This window comes from Anas platyrhynchos, chromosome 2 (genome assembly GCF_047663525.1).
Source record: "Anas platyrhynchos isolate ZD024472 breed Pekin duck chromosome 2, IASCAAS_PekinDuck_T2T, whole genome shotgun sequence".
NCBI lineage: Eukaryota > Metazoa > Chordata > Aves > Anseriformes > Anatidae > Anas > Anas platyrhynchos.
This window is the reverse complement of record NC_092588.1, coordinates 63,064,217-63,083,538: the sequence shown is the minus strand read 5'-3', so window position 1 is coordinate 63,083,538 and position 19,322 is coordinate 63,064,217. Positions and strand designations below refer to the sequence as shown.

Here is a 19,322-nt window from a genome sequence, read left to right as displayed (position 1 = left end):
CACACCTGAGTTTTGTTTTTAACAACGCCCTTGTTACCATCACATGTTTGTGCACCCTATTTTGCTTCTCCCATTCACAAAAACATCTTTTGTCATAAAAGTATATAGCAATGTGCAGTATAAAAGAAACTGGTTTGAACCATCACATGGCATTTACTCAGAAATGTGGTTATATATGGAAAGCGCGAGTATGATGCTTTAATTGTGCTGTGTTGGAACAGGAGGGGAAAGAAAAAATTAAGACTGTTTCCATTTCCATATACAAATTTTATTTTAATACCTGTATTCTAAGCGTACAGATACAATGACCCATGACAGACCTTCAGGTCTGACCACATAGAAAATTGAGTTCATTCTGTATTAGAGACAAAGTTGAAAGGACTTCAACAGATGACAGGAAGCTTCCCCATTTTCTCTCCAAGAACAACCAGGATCCACCATATTTTTGGTCCGAGATGTATGCTTTAAGTTGGCAGCTGACTCTATGAGCGAGTATATTTACCCCAGATGTGCAGCATAAATACAGAAGCAATAAAAAGGAGACTCATGACCAAAACTGGAACAGGCCCACTAAAAATAAAGAAAAAAAATAATTAACATAAAAAGCAAAAAAAAAAAAAAAAAAAAAAAGTCTGCTTTGTCCAAAGGCCAGTCATTCCCAGCCAAACAAATCATCATCAATTCATATGCAATTGTAAGAGAAAACTTATTCCATTCGCACAGAAATACCATAAAATACACAGAAATGAGACAGCCACCTTTAGCAAAAAAATTGCCATTATGCTTTTAATGGTAGTTATGTAACAGGGCATGTAAAACAATAAATCACAACAACCACCACCCCCCACTTATTTAGAACTTCATAGTTCGTTACTAGTCATCACTGCAGAAAATTATCATCTGTATTTACTATTCAGAGATGTCGTAAGATACAAGAAACAACAGAGTCCTCTAGCGGCTAGTCGAATTTTGGCCTAAAATTCACATTAGCTTTTTTTTCCCCCCAAAGAGGTTTTATTTCATTCAAGGACCATGGCAGCAGTGAGGGAGATGGGGACTGCTGGTTGCGTTTTTGTTTGTTTGTTTGTTTTTGTTTTGTTTTTTTGAAAGAGAAAATACACAATGTTGAAAGCCAGTCGTAAAATCATTACCCGAAGTGTACAGTTTACCAGATTTCTTAAACTTTTTTTTCTTCTCACTTTACCTATTGTTTAGAAACAGCATAGCGATGTTTTTCAAGAACAGTTTAATCTCAGGGTGCATGTTGAGAGACTGAATTAGCTGTTTCACACTGTTGTGACACCACAATTAGCACACACTACGACAAGCACTCAGCACTGCTTCGTACCACTTCATACAACCTTGCATCAGATTTATAATGTTACACTGGGTGAAACGCTGTGAATTCTCTCAACCAGCCTTCAAGTCACACTTTGCAAATTACCCTTCGGGTTACCATGTACAAGGAGGTAAATGTTACTTGAACATAAAGTGAAACTCAAAGTTGATTGAAACAATTTACTAACAATTTTCTACCAGATCAGAATTGTCATCTTCCCTTGCATTCTAGAACTTGGTAATAATTGATTATGCTTAGTCTTCTTTGAGCATGGAGAACTGTGAACACAGATATAAACTACTTATTAAATAAACCAACAACACAACGTGCAAAATAAAAAGTCTGCACACACAGCAACTACACAAGCAGCCCCTATTCAGGGGAATATTTCACCAAGCAACAGAACCTAATCTGCAGTTTTATTCGTACTTCCTCAAGACAGCCTGCTTAAACCCTGGAATCCTCCTTCAAACACCTGGATGTTCTCATCTCACCATGCCCACACAATTAAATAAATAATAAACCTGACTTAGGCACCTCTAAAAATTTGGTGTTGTGCCTTCTGTAAGGCTACATACCACACATCCAATTTTATATTATGGCTCCACTGCAAACACTGCCTACAGCTCTTCAAGCAGTAAAGTTTAAGATACAGGAACCACAGGTATCAAGTACTACATGAAGTGACCTAATTTGGTTTGTCTTCTTTTCAAAGCACAAAATATTCATGTTAAATATGAAACAGAAAAATAATCATATCCCAATCCTGACCCGATTTCCCACAGCTCCTTTTGCTAGCATTGTTTTTAAAGACGCAAAGCATGTGAGATGCAAAGTATTGTTAGAGAGAAATGTACTTTCCTGAGACAAAATACAAAACGTTTGACCTGCAGCAGAGTAGTCCTGATCATGACTAGCATGAAATAAACTATTCTCAGATATCTTATGTATTTTTCCTTATTATTAAGAGTTCTTATTTTAAGCATGGGGAAAAGAGCAACTCCTTTCCACCAGAAAAATAAACCTCAGGCTAAGTTTTACGCAGTAGAAATCAGAGCTTCTGCTGAATCACTTAAACTGAGGCAACCACAACCCATTTTCATTTTTAAGCCTACTGAAATAGGACAGAGATCATAGCAATGGGATGAATGATATAGAAAACAAAAAGCCGTAAGCAAGAAATATGCTCCCAACTGGAACAGGTTGTGGATGCCCCATCCCTGGAGGTGTTTGAGGCCAGGCTGGATGAGGCCCTGGGCAGCCTGGTCTGGTGTGAGGTGTCCCTGCCCATGGCAGGGGGTTGGAACTGGATGGGCTTTAAGGTCCCTTCCAACCTGAGCCATTCTATGATGTGATTTCTATGATTGTGGTTTAGAAAATGTTACAACTAGTGTGGAAGTGACCTGTAAAAGTCAGCTGGTTTTACAGATGTTTCATCCATTAAAAGCCTGGCCATACAGCCACCCATGGTAGCTTGAAAAAAACACCACTCCAAAACCTTAACATTTGGAACCACTGCTTTGCAGCCTCAGTAGAAGGGGAAAAAACTGCCTACTGACCTGCTTGTATTAATGATCAGCACAATGCACCGTATGGGACTGACCACTCATCAGCAAAAGGAAAACCAAAAGGTTCAGAAGGAAACTTCCTGAAGTTAGTAAAGCTGCACTGACAGCTTGCACCACTGTTTTGTTGAAAGAGTTCTACTGAACTGTAGAATGTGTTTCCTTTTTTTTTTTTTAGCTTCATTTTATTCATGTTTTCTTTAATTAATCCTTAGTAGACCAAACAATACAGAAAACATCTGCCTTGATTACTACAGAGACATACCCTAAAACACTGCTCCTACAGGCAGCCACAGCCAGCTTAGGGAACCCCAAAATAAAACCCTAATGGATTCTAGATAAAAAAAATAAATGACTGGTGTACCTTAGGGTCTCCCCAAGCATATTAGGGGATAAACCCCTCGGGGCCGTGAGGCAGCCCGTAGCGCTGACGTGTCCCCATTCCCCCCCAGCCACTCACACTTTGAGGCCGGGCGAGTCCTCGGTGTAGAAGCGCCACATGCCGCCGGTGCCCGTGGACGTGGCGCGGCCGGCGCTCCTGGTCCCGCAGCTGGCATTCTTCCTGCGGACAGACCCCCGCAGCCGTTAGACGACCGTTACCGGACACCACCACCCCAAAAAATAAATAAATAAATAAAACACACCCCAAAACCCCCTGAGCCGGTAGCCGAGCCCTCACCTCTGCCTGACGGTGGAGCCGGCGGCGCGGGGGGCCACGGCTTTGCTGGGCGAGCGGCCGGAGGTGCCCACGTTGGTGGCGCTGGGGCTGGGTCCGGGCTGCGGAGAGAAGACAGGAGAAGGGATGAGAGGAGAAGGGGTGAAGGGAAAAGGGGTGAGGGGAGAAGGGGCGAGGGACGGGGGCTGCCCGCGGTGGCCGCGGCCCCCTCACCATGATGGCGGCGGCGCTGCTGAGGCGCTGAGCGCGGCCCCGCCCGCTGCGCGCGCCGCCGAGCCCCGCCCGCTGCCGGCAGCCAGGGGTTGACGTGGCGGCCGGGGAGCAGCCGGGGGTTGACGTGGCGGCCGGGGAGGCGGCCCCCGGCACAAGATGGCGGAGCCCGGAGAAGGAGGAGAAGGGGAAGGGGAAGGGGGGGCTCCCTCCGTGCTCTTCCTGCACCCGGACCTGGGCCTGGGCGGCGCCGAGCGGCTGGTGGTGGACGCGGCGCTGGCGCTGCAGGCGCGGGGCTGCCGGGTGCAGGTGTGGACGGCTCGCTACGAGCCCGAGCGCTGCTTCGCCGAGACGCGGGGGCTGGCGGTGCGGTGCGCCGGGGGGTGGCTGCCCCGCAGCTTGTGGGGCCGCGGGCACGCCGTGTGCGCCGCCCTCCGCATGGCCTTCGTGGCGCTCTACGTGCTGCTGCTCAGCGGGGAGCCCGTCGATGTCTTCGTCTGCGACCAGGTGAGGCAAGCAGGGGCCCCCTCAGGCCTTATTGGGGTGGGGGGGCTCCTGGGGAAACCCCGCTGTCTGTGGGGTGGGGAGGGAGTGGGCGCTGTGGTGCCCTCCTCCTAAGAGGTGTTGGGCCCTGGGTGACAGCTTTCAACTCACTTCTCACCCCTAACGCACATATTTTGATCTGTTTCTCATCTCTGTTCTAGGTGTCTGCCTGCATTCCTATTCTTCGTCTGGCCAGAACCCGGAAGAAGGTTTTGTTCTACTGCCACTTCCCCGATCAGCTGCTGACCAAGCGAGAGTCGTTCCTGAAGCGCATCTACAGGATGCCGCTCGACTGGCTGGAGGAGTACACGACTGGCATGGCAGACTGCATCGTCGTCAACAGCAACTTCACTGCTGGCGTGTTCAAGGAAACGTTCAAGTCCTTATCTCACATCAACCCAGATGTCCTCTATCCGTCGCTCAACATCAATAGCTTTGAAACGATCGTTCCTGTAGACATAGCTGAGCTGATTCCCAAAAAGAAAAAGTTCTTGTTTCTGTCCATTAATAGGTACGAGAGAAAAAAGAATTTAGCACTGGCTCTCGAAGCATTGCATGAGCTTCAAGGAAGACTTGACTCTCATGACTGGAATGAAGTTCATTTGGTTATGGCAGGTGGCTATGATAAAGCCGTTCTGGAAAACGTGGAACACTATGAAGAGCTAAGGAGCATTGCAGCTAAGCTTAACATTAATGACCACGTCACATTTCTGAGATCGTTCTCCGATGAACAGAAAATCTCTCTTCTTAGTAACTCTGTGTGCGTGCTTTATACACCGAGTAATGAACACTTTGGCATTGTTCCTCTGGAGGCAATGTACATGAGGTGTCCAGTTATAGCAGTTAATTCAGGTGGTCCTTTAGAATCCATCTTACACAATGTTACTGGATTTTTGTGTGACCCTCTGCCAACACAATTTGCTGAGGCCATGGAAAAGATTGTGAGAGATCCTCTCTTAAAGGACGCAATGGGAGCAGCTGGGAGAGTCAGAGTCACAGAAAAATTTTCCTTAGGAGCATTCTCAGAACAGCTGTACCAATACATACGCAGATTAACACAATAAAATTATATTCCCATATGACATTTTATACTTTTGTACCTGTGACTTGTATAGGGAGCCAGCGTTCAATGTGACTGTGATGACAAACCCAATACTTGTGAATTTTCTGGTTATACTTTGTATGCTGCCTTATGTTGCTTGATTTAAAAAAAAAAAAAAAAAAAGAAGAAAATGCCTCTTTCTGAAAGGTTCAGATTTTCATATTTTTGCCAATGTATGAATTCTTGCGTGCAGTACCTTGGATAAATGCATAGTTCAAATAGCAGTGAGTTACAAGGACATTATTATATATTACTTCAAGACTGGATGATTAACTCAGTTTACAAAACACGCATTTGTGCAGATAAGCACGGCTTTATTTTTCTGTAAGACTACTTCAAATTTATATCATCAATAACTTGTAAGTGAAAGACCTCGGCTATGGTATGGACAGGGATTGCACAGTCCAACTGTGCATTTAAAAAAAATAAACACTATCCTTTGGGATATGAATGGTATGTCTTTTTTTAAATAGCCTTTTACTGTGCCTTCTAAAATTGCGTTACCTAGTCACACTGGGAATCATAAATGAGCAAATGGGTGTGTGAGCAAGAGGAAGGTGGGATGAGAAAACCAAGGCCATTAAACTACTTGAAGCAAAAATGTTTGTCCTGAAATTCTACATCAATGCAGATGCTTGGTATGCTTAAGGATATAGTTTGAAGAGTTTCTGGTTTGTAGAAGCTTAATTGATATTTATTGAACATTTCATTATACTCTAAATTATAGAAAACACATTTATAAAAGATGATTATCTCAAATGTACAATAAAGATGGATTTTGCTTTGCCTGTTTCATTGGTAAGTTTTTGGTAAAATATTTCTGAATAGTTTAGGTGGGGGGCAGTAACCACACACTTCTCTCAAAGCAGGGATTTGACGTGACAATTTGACTTTGTTGTTGGTTGGTTGTGTTTGATTGTTTGTTTTCAAGTGCAATACTGTGTTTTAAGCAAGGAATATCTTTTTTCTATCTACCTCTTTTTTTTTTAGCACATCTGTATTGCTTGGTTGTTGGATTTCCAATAATACACTGCTATGCAATATATTCAGTTGAATTGTAAATCTGAAAATGGACTGCGTAACAACAGTTTCCCTGTTTTTTGAAGTCTAGTTTTATCTATAAAATACTGTTTTGTGATCTGCATTCTGTGATTTTCTTTTAAGAAAAAGTTTTGTGAATTTTCACATTTCGTACTCCCCAGCAGAGATGGAAACTCTTTTTGTTACTAAGAAATGTTGACGTTAACACCTTCATGACATATTTGGCCTGGGTTTTAAGCTGCAGTGAGAAGGGGTGAGATGGTTGGAACTGATATGCGAGGCTAGCTTAGTTTATGTTACATTCTCCTTTCCAGTTGCACAGGTGTTAACTTGGAACCAAAGGTACATAGTGCACACCTGCCTGTATGCCTGCAGGGGTAGCTCTGGTCACAGATCCTGTCCTGGTCCCAGCAATCAAAAATGAGGACCTTTCTTTCAGAAGGGGGAGTCAGAATTCAGTCCTGAAAAAAACTAACTCTGAACCTGACTCTGTCAGGCTCGATGTTGTGACCACATCCCTGGGGATCCTGTCCCAGTGCCCGCCCACCCTCTGGGTGCAGACCCTTTCCCTAACCCCCAGCCTGACCCTCCCCTGTCCCAGCTCCATGCCGTTCCCTCGGGTCCTGTCGCTGTCCCCAGAGAGCAGAGCTCAGCGCCTGCCCCTCCGCTCCCCTCGTGAGGGAGCTGCAGGCCGCCATGAGGCCTCCCCTCAGCCTGCTCTGCTCGGGGCTGAGCAAACCCAGGGACCTCAGCTGCTTGCCCTTAGACCCTTCACTATCTTCATAGCCCTCCTTTGGACACTCCCTAATGGTTTTATGCCCTTCTTACACCGTGGCACCCCAACCTGCACACAGTACTGGAGGTGAGGCCACACCAGCGCAGAGCAGAGCAGGACAGTCCCTTCCCTCAACCAGCTAGCAGTGCGGTGCCTGATGCACCCCAGGGCACAGTTGGCTGCCAGGGGACACTGCTGACTCATACTCAACTTGCCATTGACCAGAACCTCAGATCCTTTTCCCTTTAAGCTCAAATCTTGGCCTTCAGACCCTTCCCCATCCTTTCCCAGCCCTTTCCTTCAGGCCTAGCCCTGTTCCCTGCAGCTCCTGCTGACTGTCAGCTCTTGTCCCTTGTGGAGCAGCCCCAGTCCTGCTGCTTTTTGACAGGTAGCTTGGGTCGTCTCAAGCCTTGATCCATCATGGAGCCTGGCCTTCAGTTTATAAGCATCTGGCCTTTAAGGCTTCCCCTCAGATGCACATTAACCTCAAAATCCTGGAGGAAGCTATAATGCACATAGAGATGTGGCACAGCCGTTCAGGTTTCTTGAAAGTTTCTTGCTCCCCAACTTCCAGAATCATTCACTGAGGACTGTGCATGGAGTGCGAGTGCTCAGCCAGTGCCTTACTTTATGCCAGTGTGGCTTTGTTTCGTCTCTGCTTCCTCTCCTCCTTTTTGGAAATCCCACCAGTTTGGTAGAAGGGATGATGCAACATGTAGGAAATGGTTTTAAGGAGGAATTCATCTCCTGTCCCCTCTCTCCCATATTTGCACATACTTCCACCTTCGTTTAGAACCCAAATACATAGAATGAAGCCAAATAAAGAAAGTACAAAAAAAAATACAAAGTACATTCAAGGATACCATGTGTGAACTAAAGAAAGCAAGAGAGGTGGTTAGGTTTTAGATTTTCTTCACTTACAAGTACTGTGGGTTGTAAAGTGGAAACCTAGTTTTCCTTGTTTGGTTTATTTTTAATACCAATTGTAAACAAAATAAGCTACAAATAAATCATTTCATATGCAAATTTTTACACACTCTTTTTCAGATTATAAAAAGAAATAGGAATAACAAGGGTTTCAGGATTAAGCCAGCCTGCTAATGTTGCTTTTTCCCCCCTCTCCACACTCTTTTCCTCTTTTTTTACTATTTTACACAACATAAAAAATTTATAGATTTTAACATTTACATGGAGTCTATAAAAACCTCATGCTACATTATCATATTGCTAAACTTTATTCCTTTTTATTATGGCTTTATTATTCTCTCTCATGGATGAAATGACTGATATTTTATTTTGAATTGTAATTTATTATACAGTTAATATCACAGGGGTATTTTTAAGGAAACAATAACTAGAATGCTGACAAAATATAGTATTATGAAAGGCGTATATTCAACAGCATGAATGTTAATACAAATAGCAGAGAAGGAAATAGACATTTTAATTATAGTTACCTTTATCTGCATTTATGGTGAATGCAGAACATGTGGCTCAAACAGATATAAATCAGAGGTTAGTCTCTATTGATTTATGGATGTGCGTTTCTCCAGTGCCAGTAATTTTATGCACAAGATTAACTGAGTTGCTTCCAGATTTTTGCACTGTTGGTCATATGGGAAGACCAGCAAGTTTCACCTTATGAACTCTGAGACAAATCTATTAATATCGTGTTATCTTTATGACTCCAATTTCTGTGCACTGAAAGAGAAGAAAGATATAATGGCTGGGAAAAGGAAAGTAGAAATCATCTGAGTAAATGAAAGTAGAAATCATTTGGAGTTGTTTTACATGGAGAAAGGGAACACAAGTTGCTAAATTTTAAAACTCTTACATAAGATAATCAGTCACTGGGAAATTAGCCTTCAAACAACCTACACTACAACTACAGGCACATACCATTTTTTAAATTTGTGAACTTTTCCCCCTCACAGTTGTACACACAATCTCTGTACCATATAGCAAGATTTGCAAGACACAAAAAAAAAAAAGAGAAGCTATCTTCAATTACTCATAGGCAAAAGAAAAAAAAAAAAAACACCTCGGTTGTGCTTCTAAGTATTTACAGGTATGTACAAATCACAGGTGCATCACACCTTCTCTGAATTACTGTGGTCTCTCTTGGCATTTTACCTTCAACCAAGAAGAGTGGAGCCCAAACAGAACTCTTGTGGTTATGGTGCAGGTAACGTGGCAGTAGAGTGAAGATGCCTGATGTTCTAATGGGATCTCATCAGTGGTGAGGGAGAATGAAGCCATTGTTGGTCCTGATGTAGGAAACAGCACTCAGGCTAGGAGGAAATCCAGGACCACCTCAAGCCCATGCTATCTCAGCGTCCCTCCAGTTAATCCTTTCTCTTACATCCCATCACCTGTCCAGATCCAGTTAGGATTGAGTTAGACTGTGAGGGAGCAGCAAGAGCTGGTTGATCACCAAGGGTCCATGGAGCCAGGAGCAGTGCACAGTAATGAGGTGGGCATCCCGCAGGGCAGGCCCAGGGATGGCAGGATGTGGGAACTACTGAGCACAGCTGATGCACAGCTGTGAACTTACCTCAACAGAAACACAAGGTTCTGAACACCAAGAAGCACTTTTTTTACTGTACAGGTGACTGAGTAAAAGAACAAGTCTCCCAGAAATGTTGTGGAGTCTACCTTGGAGATCTTCAAAAGCTGCCTGGATGCATTCCTGAGCAACCTGCTCTGGGTGGTCCTGTTTGAGCTGGGGAGTTGGACCAGGTGACCTCCAGAGGTCCCTGCCAGCCTCAGCCATACTGTGAAGGTAGCCTGTGCCCGAGATAAATGGCTTTAATTGTCCAGTAGATCAACAGGGTGTGTAGCTCTACTTCTCTGAGTTAATCAAAAGACTGTAAATACACCAGCAAACATGGTACAACTCAGTGGAGTTTATAAACTAGAGGAAGAACTGTGAAGGGAGCTACAGGCTTGAACTGGTTCAATTCTCCTCAGAGGCTGGGAACACCCAGCATTGTTGTGGTGCTGTATTATAGAGACCAGTAATAGGAACCACATTTATGTTGTGACTCAACTGTATATTACAGATACAACATCCTGCTGAGGACGATTTGTACCTGTACTGTTATTTACGTACATTGCTGTATCACTCTGATAGATCAAAATCCCACATAGCTTCCAAAAAGCAGGTTTGGTATTCAACATGAAACCCTCTATAGATGGAGTATCTAAAAGAACCTGGCCAGTGAGTGTGAGACCCTGGCACAGGCTGAACTGAGAGACCACATCGCTGGAGGTGCTTGTAGTGATGAGCCAGGTCTGAGGTCATGCTGGGGTGCCAACCTGCAGGGTCAAGATCAGGTCCAGCAGTGGTATCAAGGGTCAGATACCATCTGGAGGTTACTAGGCAGGTCCATAATGATGGTCTGGGCAACTGAGGCTTCTCGGTGTTCTCAGGACATTCATTCAGGGTAATTTTTTTGTATGTTTGCTAACAAGTATTAATGCTTTTTTCTTTCTTCACGGCCTTCCAGGTTACTTCCGAATTTACTGTATGTGGTGACTGTATGTAAGATAGTATCCTGCTGGATGCCACTGTATGAATGGAAATTATTTGCTACTGCTCCTCAGGCTTCATTCTGTTCCTTGGCTTTAGACCTAGATAAGCCAGTGCCAGCACTTCTGGGTTAACCTAGTATTTGTGCAGGTATCTAGCATCAAAAAATGAAACAGTAAATAGAAAAATACAATCTGTTGGTTATGCTGCTTCCTCCTCTTCATGGTGACTCTGTGTTAACATTAACATTAGACTGCAGGACCTATAGGTGTACTGCAGGCTAAAAACAAAAGCAGAATGTCTTTTTCCTCACAGCGTATTTACGTTGTGGAAACTCTTTGCATAGTGCTAAAATAACACTAAAAGCCAAAAGCAGATTCAAAAAAGGGTTAATCAGACATGTTGATTTAAAAAGTTATGGTCCAAATACAGTAACCGCTCAGAAAGCCCATCAATAACTGGTCATTAGGAGCTGGAAACTACATTAGACAACACATAAGTAATACTAGACGTAAGCATTTTCTTTTGCCCAGTCCTGAAAATAGAATATAAAATGAATCAAACCTTTGATAAGTATTCATATGTCTTCTCTCCTAAGGCAGAACTGCTCTATCCCTAAGTATCACAAGCTATGGAAAAAGGGACCAAGAGGACATCCCAAGAACATATACAGTGTTTAAAAACATGAAAGTAGGTAACTCCCTTACTGAAACAGCTCTCTTCCAGGAAAATCGGTGCCTAGTACCGGTTCTAATAATACAGGAGAGGATATTTTGTCACCTATTCCAGCAGCATCTCATTTTCTGGGTAGATGTGTTCTTTCAACATTTTAGTGTGACTTCAAGACAAGAAACTTGCACTTTTAAGTTAATGAAGCAATCTCTGACTTACTGTGAACACAATGAATTGTATTGCAAAACATCATCAATGAATTTTTGACCACTAAAGCCTTATGAAAGTTCATGATAGACGACAAGGTAGCATTCCCTAGCTGATATTCTCATGTTCCTGGTATATTTCACATTTAAACTGCGGTGCTCCAGTCTCAAAGTATTTTGTATATATGCAAACGCACACAGTGCAAATATGACTGTAAGTCACTTCGAGTGAAAGATGCCCAGTCCAGGCTGTCTCCCAAAGTAATAAAAATGCTCACATAAGTTTATTTTCTGCCTATATATTCTGATAGGGAATTAATTTCCTACAACTTTGAGACTATCTGGTTCTTTGTAAGACTACATTTCTAGAGGCTGAAATTAATTAATATTATAGTTAATTTAATATTTTATTTCATTATTTAGATTAATTCAAATTAAATTTAAAATATTCCCTGCAGTGAGTAATGGCATCCGCCATTAATCTAACATGGAAATTTAACCTGTCTGCTTAAAAAAACCTTTCATACTTCACAGAGGAAAGAGCTTTTGATTATGTACCTGCTTAAATCAAATTAGGCAAAACAAATTCTAACTCTTGCAGGTGAACAAGCTCCTTAAAATATAATTTCAAAAATATCAGTTGTGGTCATCTCAAACAAAGCACCTCAGCAAGGGCTGAAAATTTTTAAAAGACGAATGGACAGCAATCCAGAAGGACTGGATATCAATCTGATAGGAATAAGTGTTAATATTCCTTCCTTTAGAGTACACAAGAAGCCAGTAACCACAGTTGTAGAAGATTCCTTGATCCAGTATTTGGTTCCTAGAATAAATATTGTTCCCAAAAGCAACTTAAAGCAAAATTCTGTAGTTGGGCAAATTAGACTGTTTCATACACTTATGACTTCTTGCAGTTACCAAGAAGTCATTCACTGTCCTGCTAATCCTTATAACAGGACAAAAGAAAGTGAATCCTTAGACTGCCGTACGCAGAAGAGCTGCAAATTTCACAGAAAGATCCGTTTTGCAGAAGCAGATCCACTGCACATAAAGCAAGCACAAAAAAGCATAGAAACAAATAGCTAATAAAAAGGATTGGTAAGATATGGAACAACCTGAAATAAAACACCGTTCAAGGATCTTCTTCAAACCGAGTCTCAGGAGAAACCAAAACTTCCATGGGAGATCACAACAAAGGCAGGATTTTCAGCAAGAAATGTGCTTTTCTCCAAGCTAGGTAACTTCTTCATCGTACCAGTTTTCTAAGGGGGCTTTTTCTCATTCAGATATAAAATACACCCCAATTACACTCATTTCTTAAGGCACAAACCTGAAGTAACAGCAGCGAATAGAATGATTTACATGAAATTTTCGTCATAGTAATAAGAATCAGAATTTATATAATGTTTGCACATACATTCAATTTGTTTTAATGAACTGAAGCAAGGCAAAGCCTCTTCACCTGAATTCCAAGTGGATAAATATATTCTGATTTAAGAAAGTAATTGCTGTAAGATCTTATGAACTCAGCTGGATACAGTAACATGCTTCATATCTTAATATATGACCTGATATAACTTCTCTTTGGGCTGCCAACCATGCAATACTTTTTATGTGCTGGCAACATGATAAGAAATGTTTTGTACCTGTTGAGGAGTGGTCCGGAAGAGAGGAAAAAGCACTTTGAGAACAAGCTGTATCATCTTGCCAGATACCAGTACAAAGTCACTGCGATATTGCAGTTGCTTGAATGAAAACTCCCCTGGATAAAAAGCAGATGATAAACAGGCAGGAAGATCAACTTCTCTTACAACTTAATTCAAATCTCCTTTCTCTTGCCTGCAGGACCTCTTCTAGTTTTCAGCTTCCTTGTTCAGAATCCTCGTATATCAGATTCTCTCACTCCGGCAAAGAGCAAGGCCATTTACAACGGCAGTAGAAAGTTGATTAGAACAAATAACAAAGGCCGTAGTTGCAGTGAGTTAAAAAACTTTAAGACCATTTAATAGACGAGCAAAACTCAGACAGAATCTACTTTTGTCAATAGACTCCCACAGTGTATTTCAAGACAAGCATTTCCTTTTGATAAGTGACTCTACGTGTTTCCTCCACCATGGTGTGTCTAGGCTCAAAGTTTACCATAGAACTGTGCTGTTAATGAGTAATGCACAAAAGGACAAGCAATTAATTCCTGAAGTGCTAGCAAAATGACAGGCTACGCCACATGTACTCCAGAGCTTTACAAGCTGAGTAAAGTAACTAAGTTCAGATATGAAACTCTCACCTCCCCCAACAATTCAAATTACCATTACACTGTGGTCAGGGACAGGAAGGATAAAAATAGTGTGTTTTTGTTTTTTTTTGTTTTGTTTTGTTTTTTTTTTTTTCCCTTTGCAGTGCTGTTTGCATTTTCCCAGTACCAGACTCCCTTTGCTAATTTCAGAGAATATTCCAACCCCTACAGAGGGAAGGAGAGGGAGAAATGGAGGAGGGTGGGCTCACAGCCAGAAAGTTATCCATACTTTCAGATGATATCTCATTTAAGCTCATGAAACTCACTTTCACATGAGTTGTGACATAACCATGGCAGGAGCTGACAAGTGTCAAAATTTCACTGAGGAAATAAGATTTAAAGTCCTATCCTGCTGTACCTAAGAGCAGCCAGCAAATATTGCACATCTACCCTCTTTTTTCCCACAGCACTAACTCTCCTCAGCAGCATCTTCGGCACTCTGAAGGCATGTCCAATTCACACCTTCACTTCAAATAGCTGCTGGTATTTAAACAAAATTCTTCATTGCTTTCCTATAGAGATGGGACACTTCTAAATATCACTCTGCTGTGGAGAATAAAGAGTTACTGGATCCTCTGGTGTCAGAGGGGTCCACATTGTGAATTTTCCTCTGTCTGTGCCACAGATAGAACGAGATGGGTTGAGGCTGTCCATTTGCTCTGTTAGAGCAGGCTCAGGAGATGTGCACAAATGTCAAACTGGATGTAAAGTCTGGGATTTTTTCTTCTAATGTACCTCTTTTTGTTCCTGCCTGGGTTTCCTCATGAAAACTGCCCCACTCACCTCCTTCCAATATGAGTACTTGGAAATATGCATGCGAGCAAACCGCACCCATAGCTCCACCATTGGCCTCTGCTGCTAGCTCCAGGTTTGGGGACAGGGGGGACAACCCACACTCACCACGGTAGGATCATCTGCTCGTGCTTTTTCTCAAAGTAGGCTTTAAAGGAAGACCAAGGGGCCATTATCAGCACATTCCTTACACAGGAAAAGAAAAGTGATTGTGTCCTTTTACACAGTTTGTGCTGCAGTCCTCTTCCCTGGTAATTCCTCTTCACCCTTTGGCTGTGTGACGGAGCAAACACTCTCCTAAGGAGACAAGCCAAGGTCCACAGCACAGAAAGACAGTACAAAGCAGACCTTCTTGCCAAGGAGGGCTCTGTAACACACAACAAATACCTCCCTGAGGAGAAAAATGTGCTTGTAGGATTGATGAGGGGTTCTATGGAGTAGGCCTGACAGAGGAAATAAAAAAGTTGTGCAGCCTGTGCCTGCCTCACAGGGGACTTTCAGAGAGGAAGAGAAATGATGAAGGAGAGAAGGAAGAACATACGGCAGGAGTAGATGAGTTCTGGATCAGTAACAGGTGGTAGGAAAGGAGGGAAGGCTGCTGAGAGTCCTGATAAAGGAATTCACAGCTTTATAAACACTAGATTAATGCTTTTCCACACACCAGTGCCATCTGCACAGGAAGACATGGGCACTGTGAAAGGATCACATTGCTGTCTTGAAGTCATCTCATATTCCCTCTCTGCCTGCTAATGCCCTGCTGAATCAGTGATAAGCACCCCTTCCTACAGCTATAGGCATCTTACAAAGGGCACATCGAGCTGCAGGGCATGCTGCTACCACCGTTTGTACACGAGGCAAGAAAAGTAGGGCGAGCAAGTACATTAGGAGGGTCTATGCTGCAGCATTTGAAGAGAGGAAGAGGTGGGCCTTGAAACTTTGGTTCATTCCCAGCTGCTTTGCACTGCAGACAGCACCTGGGACCACAAAGACCCTAGGATGTGGGCAGCACAGACTCCCACCAGGCTGCTCTCTCATCCAAGTGAGAATAGATGTGGTCAGAATGATCCATCCAGGGCTGCACAACCTGCCCACAGTAAATAGTTTGTCCAGTGGCTCTCATTATTTAGTGTTAGTACCTCATGATTTGACATTTAATTTAAGTCTTCCACTGTGTCTTGCCCAGCAGCTTTAGCATTATAAATAGTGAAGCACTTTCTTTCCCGTTTAAGAACTAGCCACAAGGATTCAGATCTAGTTTGATGAACTTTTTTTTTTGTTTGGCTTGCATTCTGTTGTCATAAGTGGGTGATACTCAGAAGATGACACGCACTTCTGTTATGAGGAAAGTTACCTAAGAGCCAAAGCCACTACTGCTTCAAGGCATCTATTGTGTCCAGCCTTGATGGGAGACGTATTTCCCTAAATATTGTAGAGGTGAGGAAGTAGTTTGTTTTGTGTATTTTTATTTTTTTTTTTGAGAAATTTTCTCTGTTATCAAAGTTTCTTCAGTGCTTGGCATTGTGTCATAGAGAGCAAAATGTGCCCTCAGCAAACTCGTGTCAAGTATGCCTGGTTGCTTTCTTGTTCTTCAGATGTTCAGAAGCAGATTCCAAGAGGACACACTCCATGATCTTCCCAGGGAGGCTTTCACTCTGAGCTTTTCTCATTTATCTTGTAGGCACAACCATATCTCACCCTAACTCATGCTGCTCTAACTGTCTACTCTTCACAGTATCCCAGATGCCATAGTAAAGTTATTTGTCACGATGACAGTAAGCTGACTCGTCAGGTTCAATCAGACCGTACTCAATCTCCAGCATAAATGTAAGTCTTATAAACATGTAGCCAGGACTCTCAAATCAGAAAAAGCTTATGTCAAACCTCATCATCTTTCAGATGCAAAAACTTACTTAGAAACAGAAAAGAAGAGGTTTCTCCTCATTGAAAAAGGCTTTCATGGCCTAGAAGTGTCTAAATGACCCAGCCACTCTTATTGTTCCAAGAAAATCTCTCAGTCTTTTATAAGCATGGCCTGAAACCTACCCATACATCGTGCAGCTGGAGCTGAGAAGTAAATCAGGCCATCTGGTCTTCAGATCCCTTACCCATGTAACAGATTGGCCACTTTGTCATTAACAGCTTTTCAAAATGACCATAAAAGCACTTACAGCACTTACACTTTCATAGATACTTACTTGTATTAGCATTTGAAACCTGTTTATATAAATATATATAAACATTTAATGTTTATTCTGTGCTTGTTACCAAAAATCCCCAGTCACATAATATATGTGGCATCAAAAACTTGCTGGGAGATAGGAAAATAATATTACTTTCAACTTAAGAGACAAGGAGAGGCCCACATATTTCAAGCTGTCTGTGCTTAGCTTTCATCTTCAGACAAGACTTCCCTTTTCATTGCTGAAAACTGGACTTTGTCTTGGACCCCTGGACCCTGCGGTGCTGACCAGAGACGTGCATGATTGGACTGCACTACTGGGACACAGAAGCTGCAGTATGGGGCACAAGGAAGAGAGCTGACAACCCACATAGCAGAGACCACCAACACATGTCTTTTGATTTAGGCTATAGATGGAAGGCATCACAGCCTCCTTCCCTGATCCTTGTGGAGCTGGACCAGGTCTCCTGACCGAGGGAGCAGCTCAGCACTTACCCTGCAGCACACACTGTACCATGGGCTTATCTGTGTGGCACCTAGGAACTAAGTTTCTTCATCTTATACGTGCTTACTTTGTATGCGCTTACTGTACTTAATGTGCTTTCTTAGAATCACAGAATCATTAAGGTCTTGTGGCCAAGAAGGCCAATGGTATCCTGGGGTGCATTTGGAGGAGTGTTGCCAGCAGGACAAGGGAGGTGATCCTCGCCTTCTACTAAGCCCTGATGAGGCCACACCTGGAGTATTGTGTCCAGTTCTGGGCTCCCAAGTACAAGAGGGATGTGGAGGTATGGGAGCGAGTCTCCTTCTCTGGAAATATTCCAAACCCGCCTGGATGCCATCCTCCATGTGCTCTAGGTGATCCTGCTTAGCAGGGGGGTTGGACTAGATGATCTTCAGAGATCCCTTCCCACATCAACCATTCTGTGATTCTGTGATTCTTTAACACCGACCTCTAGGGAACACCACTGGTGACTGGTCACCAGCTGGATTTCACTCTGTTTACCGCCACTCTCTGTGCCTGGCTGTCCAGACAGTTTTTAACCCAGAAAAGAGTGTACCTGTCCAAGCCATCCTGCCTAGGTCCCATGCCCCTGTCCGGTTCATTACTCGGTGCCTCCTGGGACTGCATCTCTGTCCTCCCACACCGAGGAGGGCTGCTGCCCATGAACCCATGCTGACATGCAAACTCTCTTTTTCTCCTGAATACACAGCAAAAGTTCCCTGTTCAGCCATACCGGTCTTCCTCCCTGCTGGATCATCTTATGGCACACGGGGACAGCCTGCTCCTGAGCCTTTAAGACTTCCTTCTTGAGGAGCGCCCAGCCTTCCTGGACCCCTCTGCCCTGCAGGACTGACTCCCAAGGGACCCTCCCTACCAGTGTCCTGAGCAATTTAAAGTCTGCCCTCTGGAAGTCCAAGGTAGCAGTTTTACCGACAACCCTCCTGACTTCACCACGTCATGGTCACTCTGCCCAAGACAGCTCCCTGCCACCTCATCTCCCCCCAGTCCTTCTTTGTTCGTGAACAGCAGGTCTAGCGGGGCACCCCCTCTAGTAGGCTCACTGACCAGCCGAGTCTTCCACACACTCTAGGAACCTTCTAGACTGCTTCCTCAGGGCTGTACTGAGTTTCCAGCATATGTCCAGGAAGTTGAAGTCCTCCATGAGAACAAGCGCTGGCAATTGCACCACTTCTGCCAACTGCTTCTGCCCGCTTCTTGCCAGCTACTTGTTTTATGTGTCTACTTGCTTGTAGATGGCATGGTTTGGAATGGCATTGTTAAACCAGCAATTGTGATAACATTTGAACAGTAGTGGGAAATCAGTTATTAAAAGCAGCACTTTGACCATTAATTCAATTTCTTAAACTGTTATTTGTGTTCTTACTACATTTCTTCTAGATAGTAAATAAATACATAAATACATAAGCCTCATGTTATCTTGAGGAATAGGTACAACCGATTATTGGATTATACAACTGGTCTATCACCTTCATGACTTTGCCCCTTAGATTTCAGAAAGACATAATTTCCCCCCATATCTATACAACTGTTCTTGAAGACTGCATTAATTCATTGTTTTCCTTCCTACCTTCTAATGTGTCCTTGTATTTTCAAATTTTGTTAATATAACTGTTCATGGGAAGACTTCAACCTCAAGATCAAATGGAATATTTACTCAGATGATAATGTATTTTTACCAGTTATCTATGTTTTTCTTTAACAGAATAATATACAAGGGAACTTTCTATTCATATTTTTACCAGTTTGTGAGAATTCTTTATCCTTACCTCTGTTTTCAGTCTAAAAAAAAGACCATGCTGCTGACATTTATTTGTCAGCTGAAGTAACTTCCCATGCTTTGGAAAATAAGACTTTTAACCTTAAGGAAAGGA

The 19,322-nt window shown here is 43.0% G+C and overlaps 2 protein-coding genes across 2 annotated transcripts; one reads left to right on the top strand and one right to left on the bottom strand.

The window, feature by feature from the left end:
- Positions 1 to 246: 246 nt before the first annotated feature.
- SEC61B (SEC61 translocon subunit beta) lies at positions 247 to 3,926 on the bottom strand. Its single transcript, XM_027451864.3, has 4 exons — positions 3,794 to 3,926; positions 3,584 to 3,681; positions 3,365 to 3,466; positions 247 to 570 (listed from the first exon to the last, which is right to left on the bottom strand). The coding sequence occupies exons 1-4, from the start codon at positions 3,794 to 3,796 to the stop codon at positions 483 to 485; spliced, it is 291 nt and encodes a 96-aa protein (XP_027307665.2). The 5' UTR covers positions 3,797 to 3,926; the 3' UTR covers positions 247 to 482.
- Positions 3,927 to 3,934: 8 nt separating this feature from the next.
- Positions 3,935 to 5,422, top strand: ALG2 (ALG2 alpha-1,3/1,6-mannosyltransferase). Its single transcript, XM_005027721.6, has 2 exons — positions 3,935 to 4,297; positions 4,495 to 5,422. The coding sequence occupies exons 1-2, from the start codon at positions 3,950 to 3,952 to the stop codon at positions 5,395 to 5,397; spliced, it is 1,251 nt and encodes a 416-aa protein (XP_005027778.4). The 5' UTR covers positions 3,935 to 3,949; the 3' UTR covers positions 5,398 to 5,422.
- The last annotated feature ends 13,900 nt before the right edge of the window (positions 5,423 to 19,322 follow it).

What these genes read in the sequence shown, in the direction of transcription:
- SEC61B (XM_027451864.3), bottom strand. An exon ending in GGCTCCACCGTCAGGCAGAG is followed by an intron (nt 3,467 to 3,583) that starts GTGAGGGCTCGG and finishes GTCTGTCCGCAG; the next exon opens with GAAGAATGCCAGCTGCGGGA. An exon ending in GACTCGCCCGGCCTCAAAGT is followed by an intron (nt 571 to 3,364) that starts GTGAGTGGCTGG and finishes CTTTATTTTTAG; the next exon opens with TGGGCCTGTTCCAGTTTTGG.
- ALG2 (XM_005027721.6), top strand. Translation starts at nt 3,950, where the DNA reads ATGGCGGAGCCCGGAGAAGGAGGAGAAGGGGAAGGGGAAGGGGGGGCT. An exon ending in ATGTCTTCGTCTGCGACCAG is followed by an intron (nt 4,298 to 4,494) that starts GTGAGGCAAGCA and finishes TCTCTGTTCTAG; the next exon opens with GTGTCTGCCTGCATTCCTAT.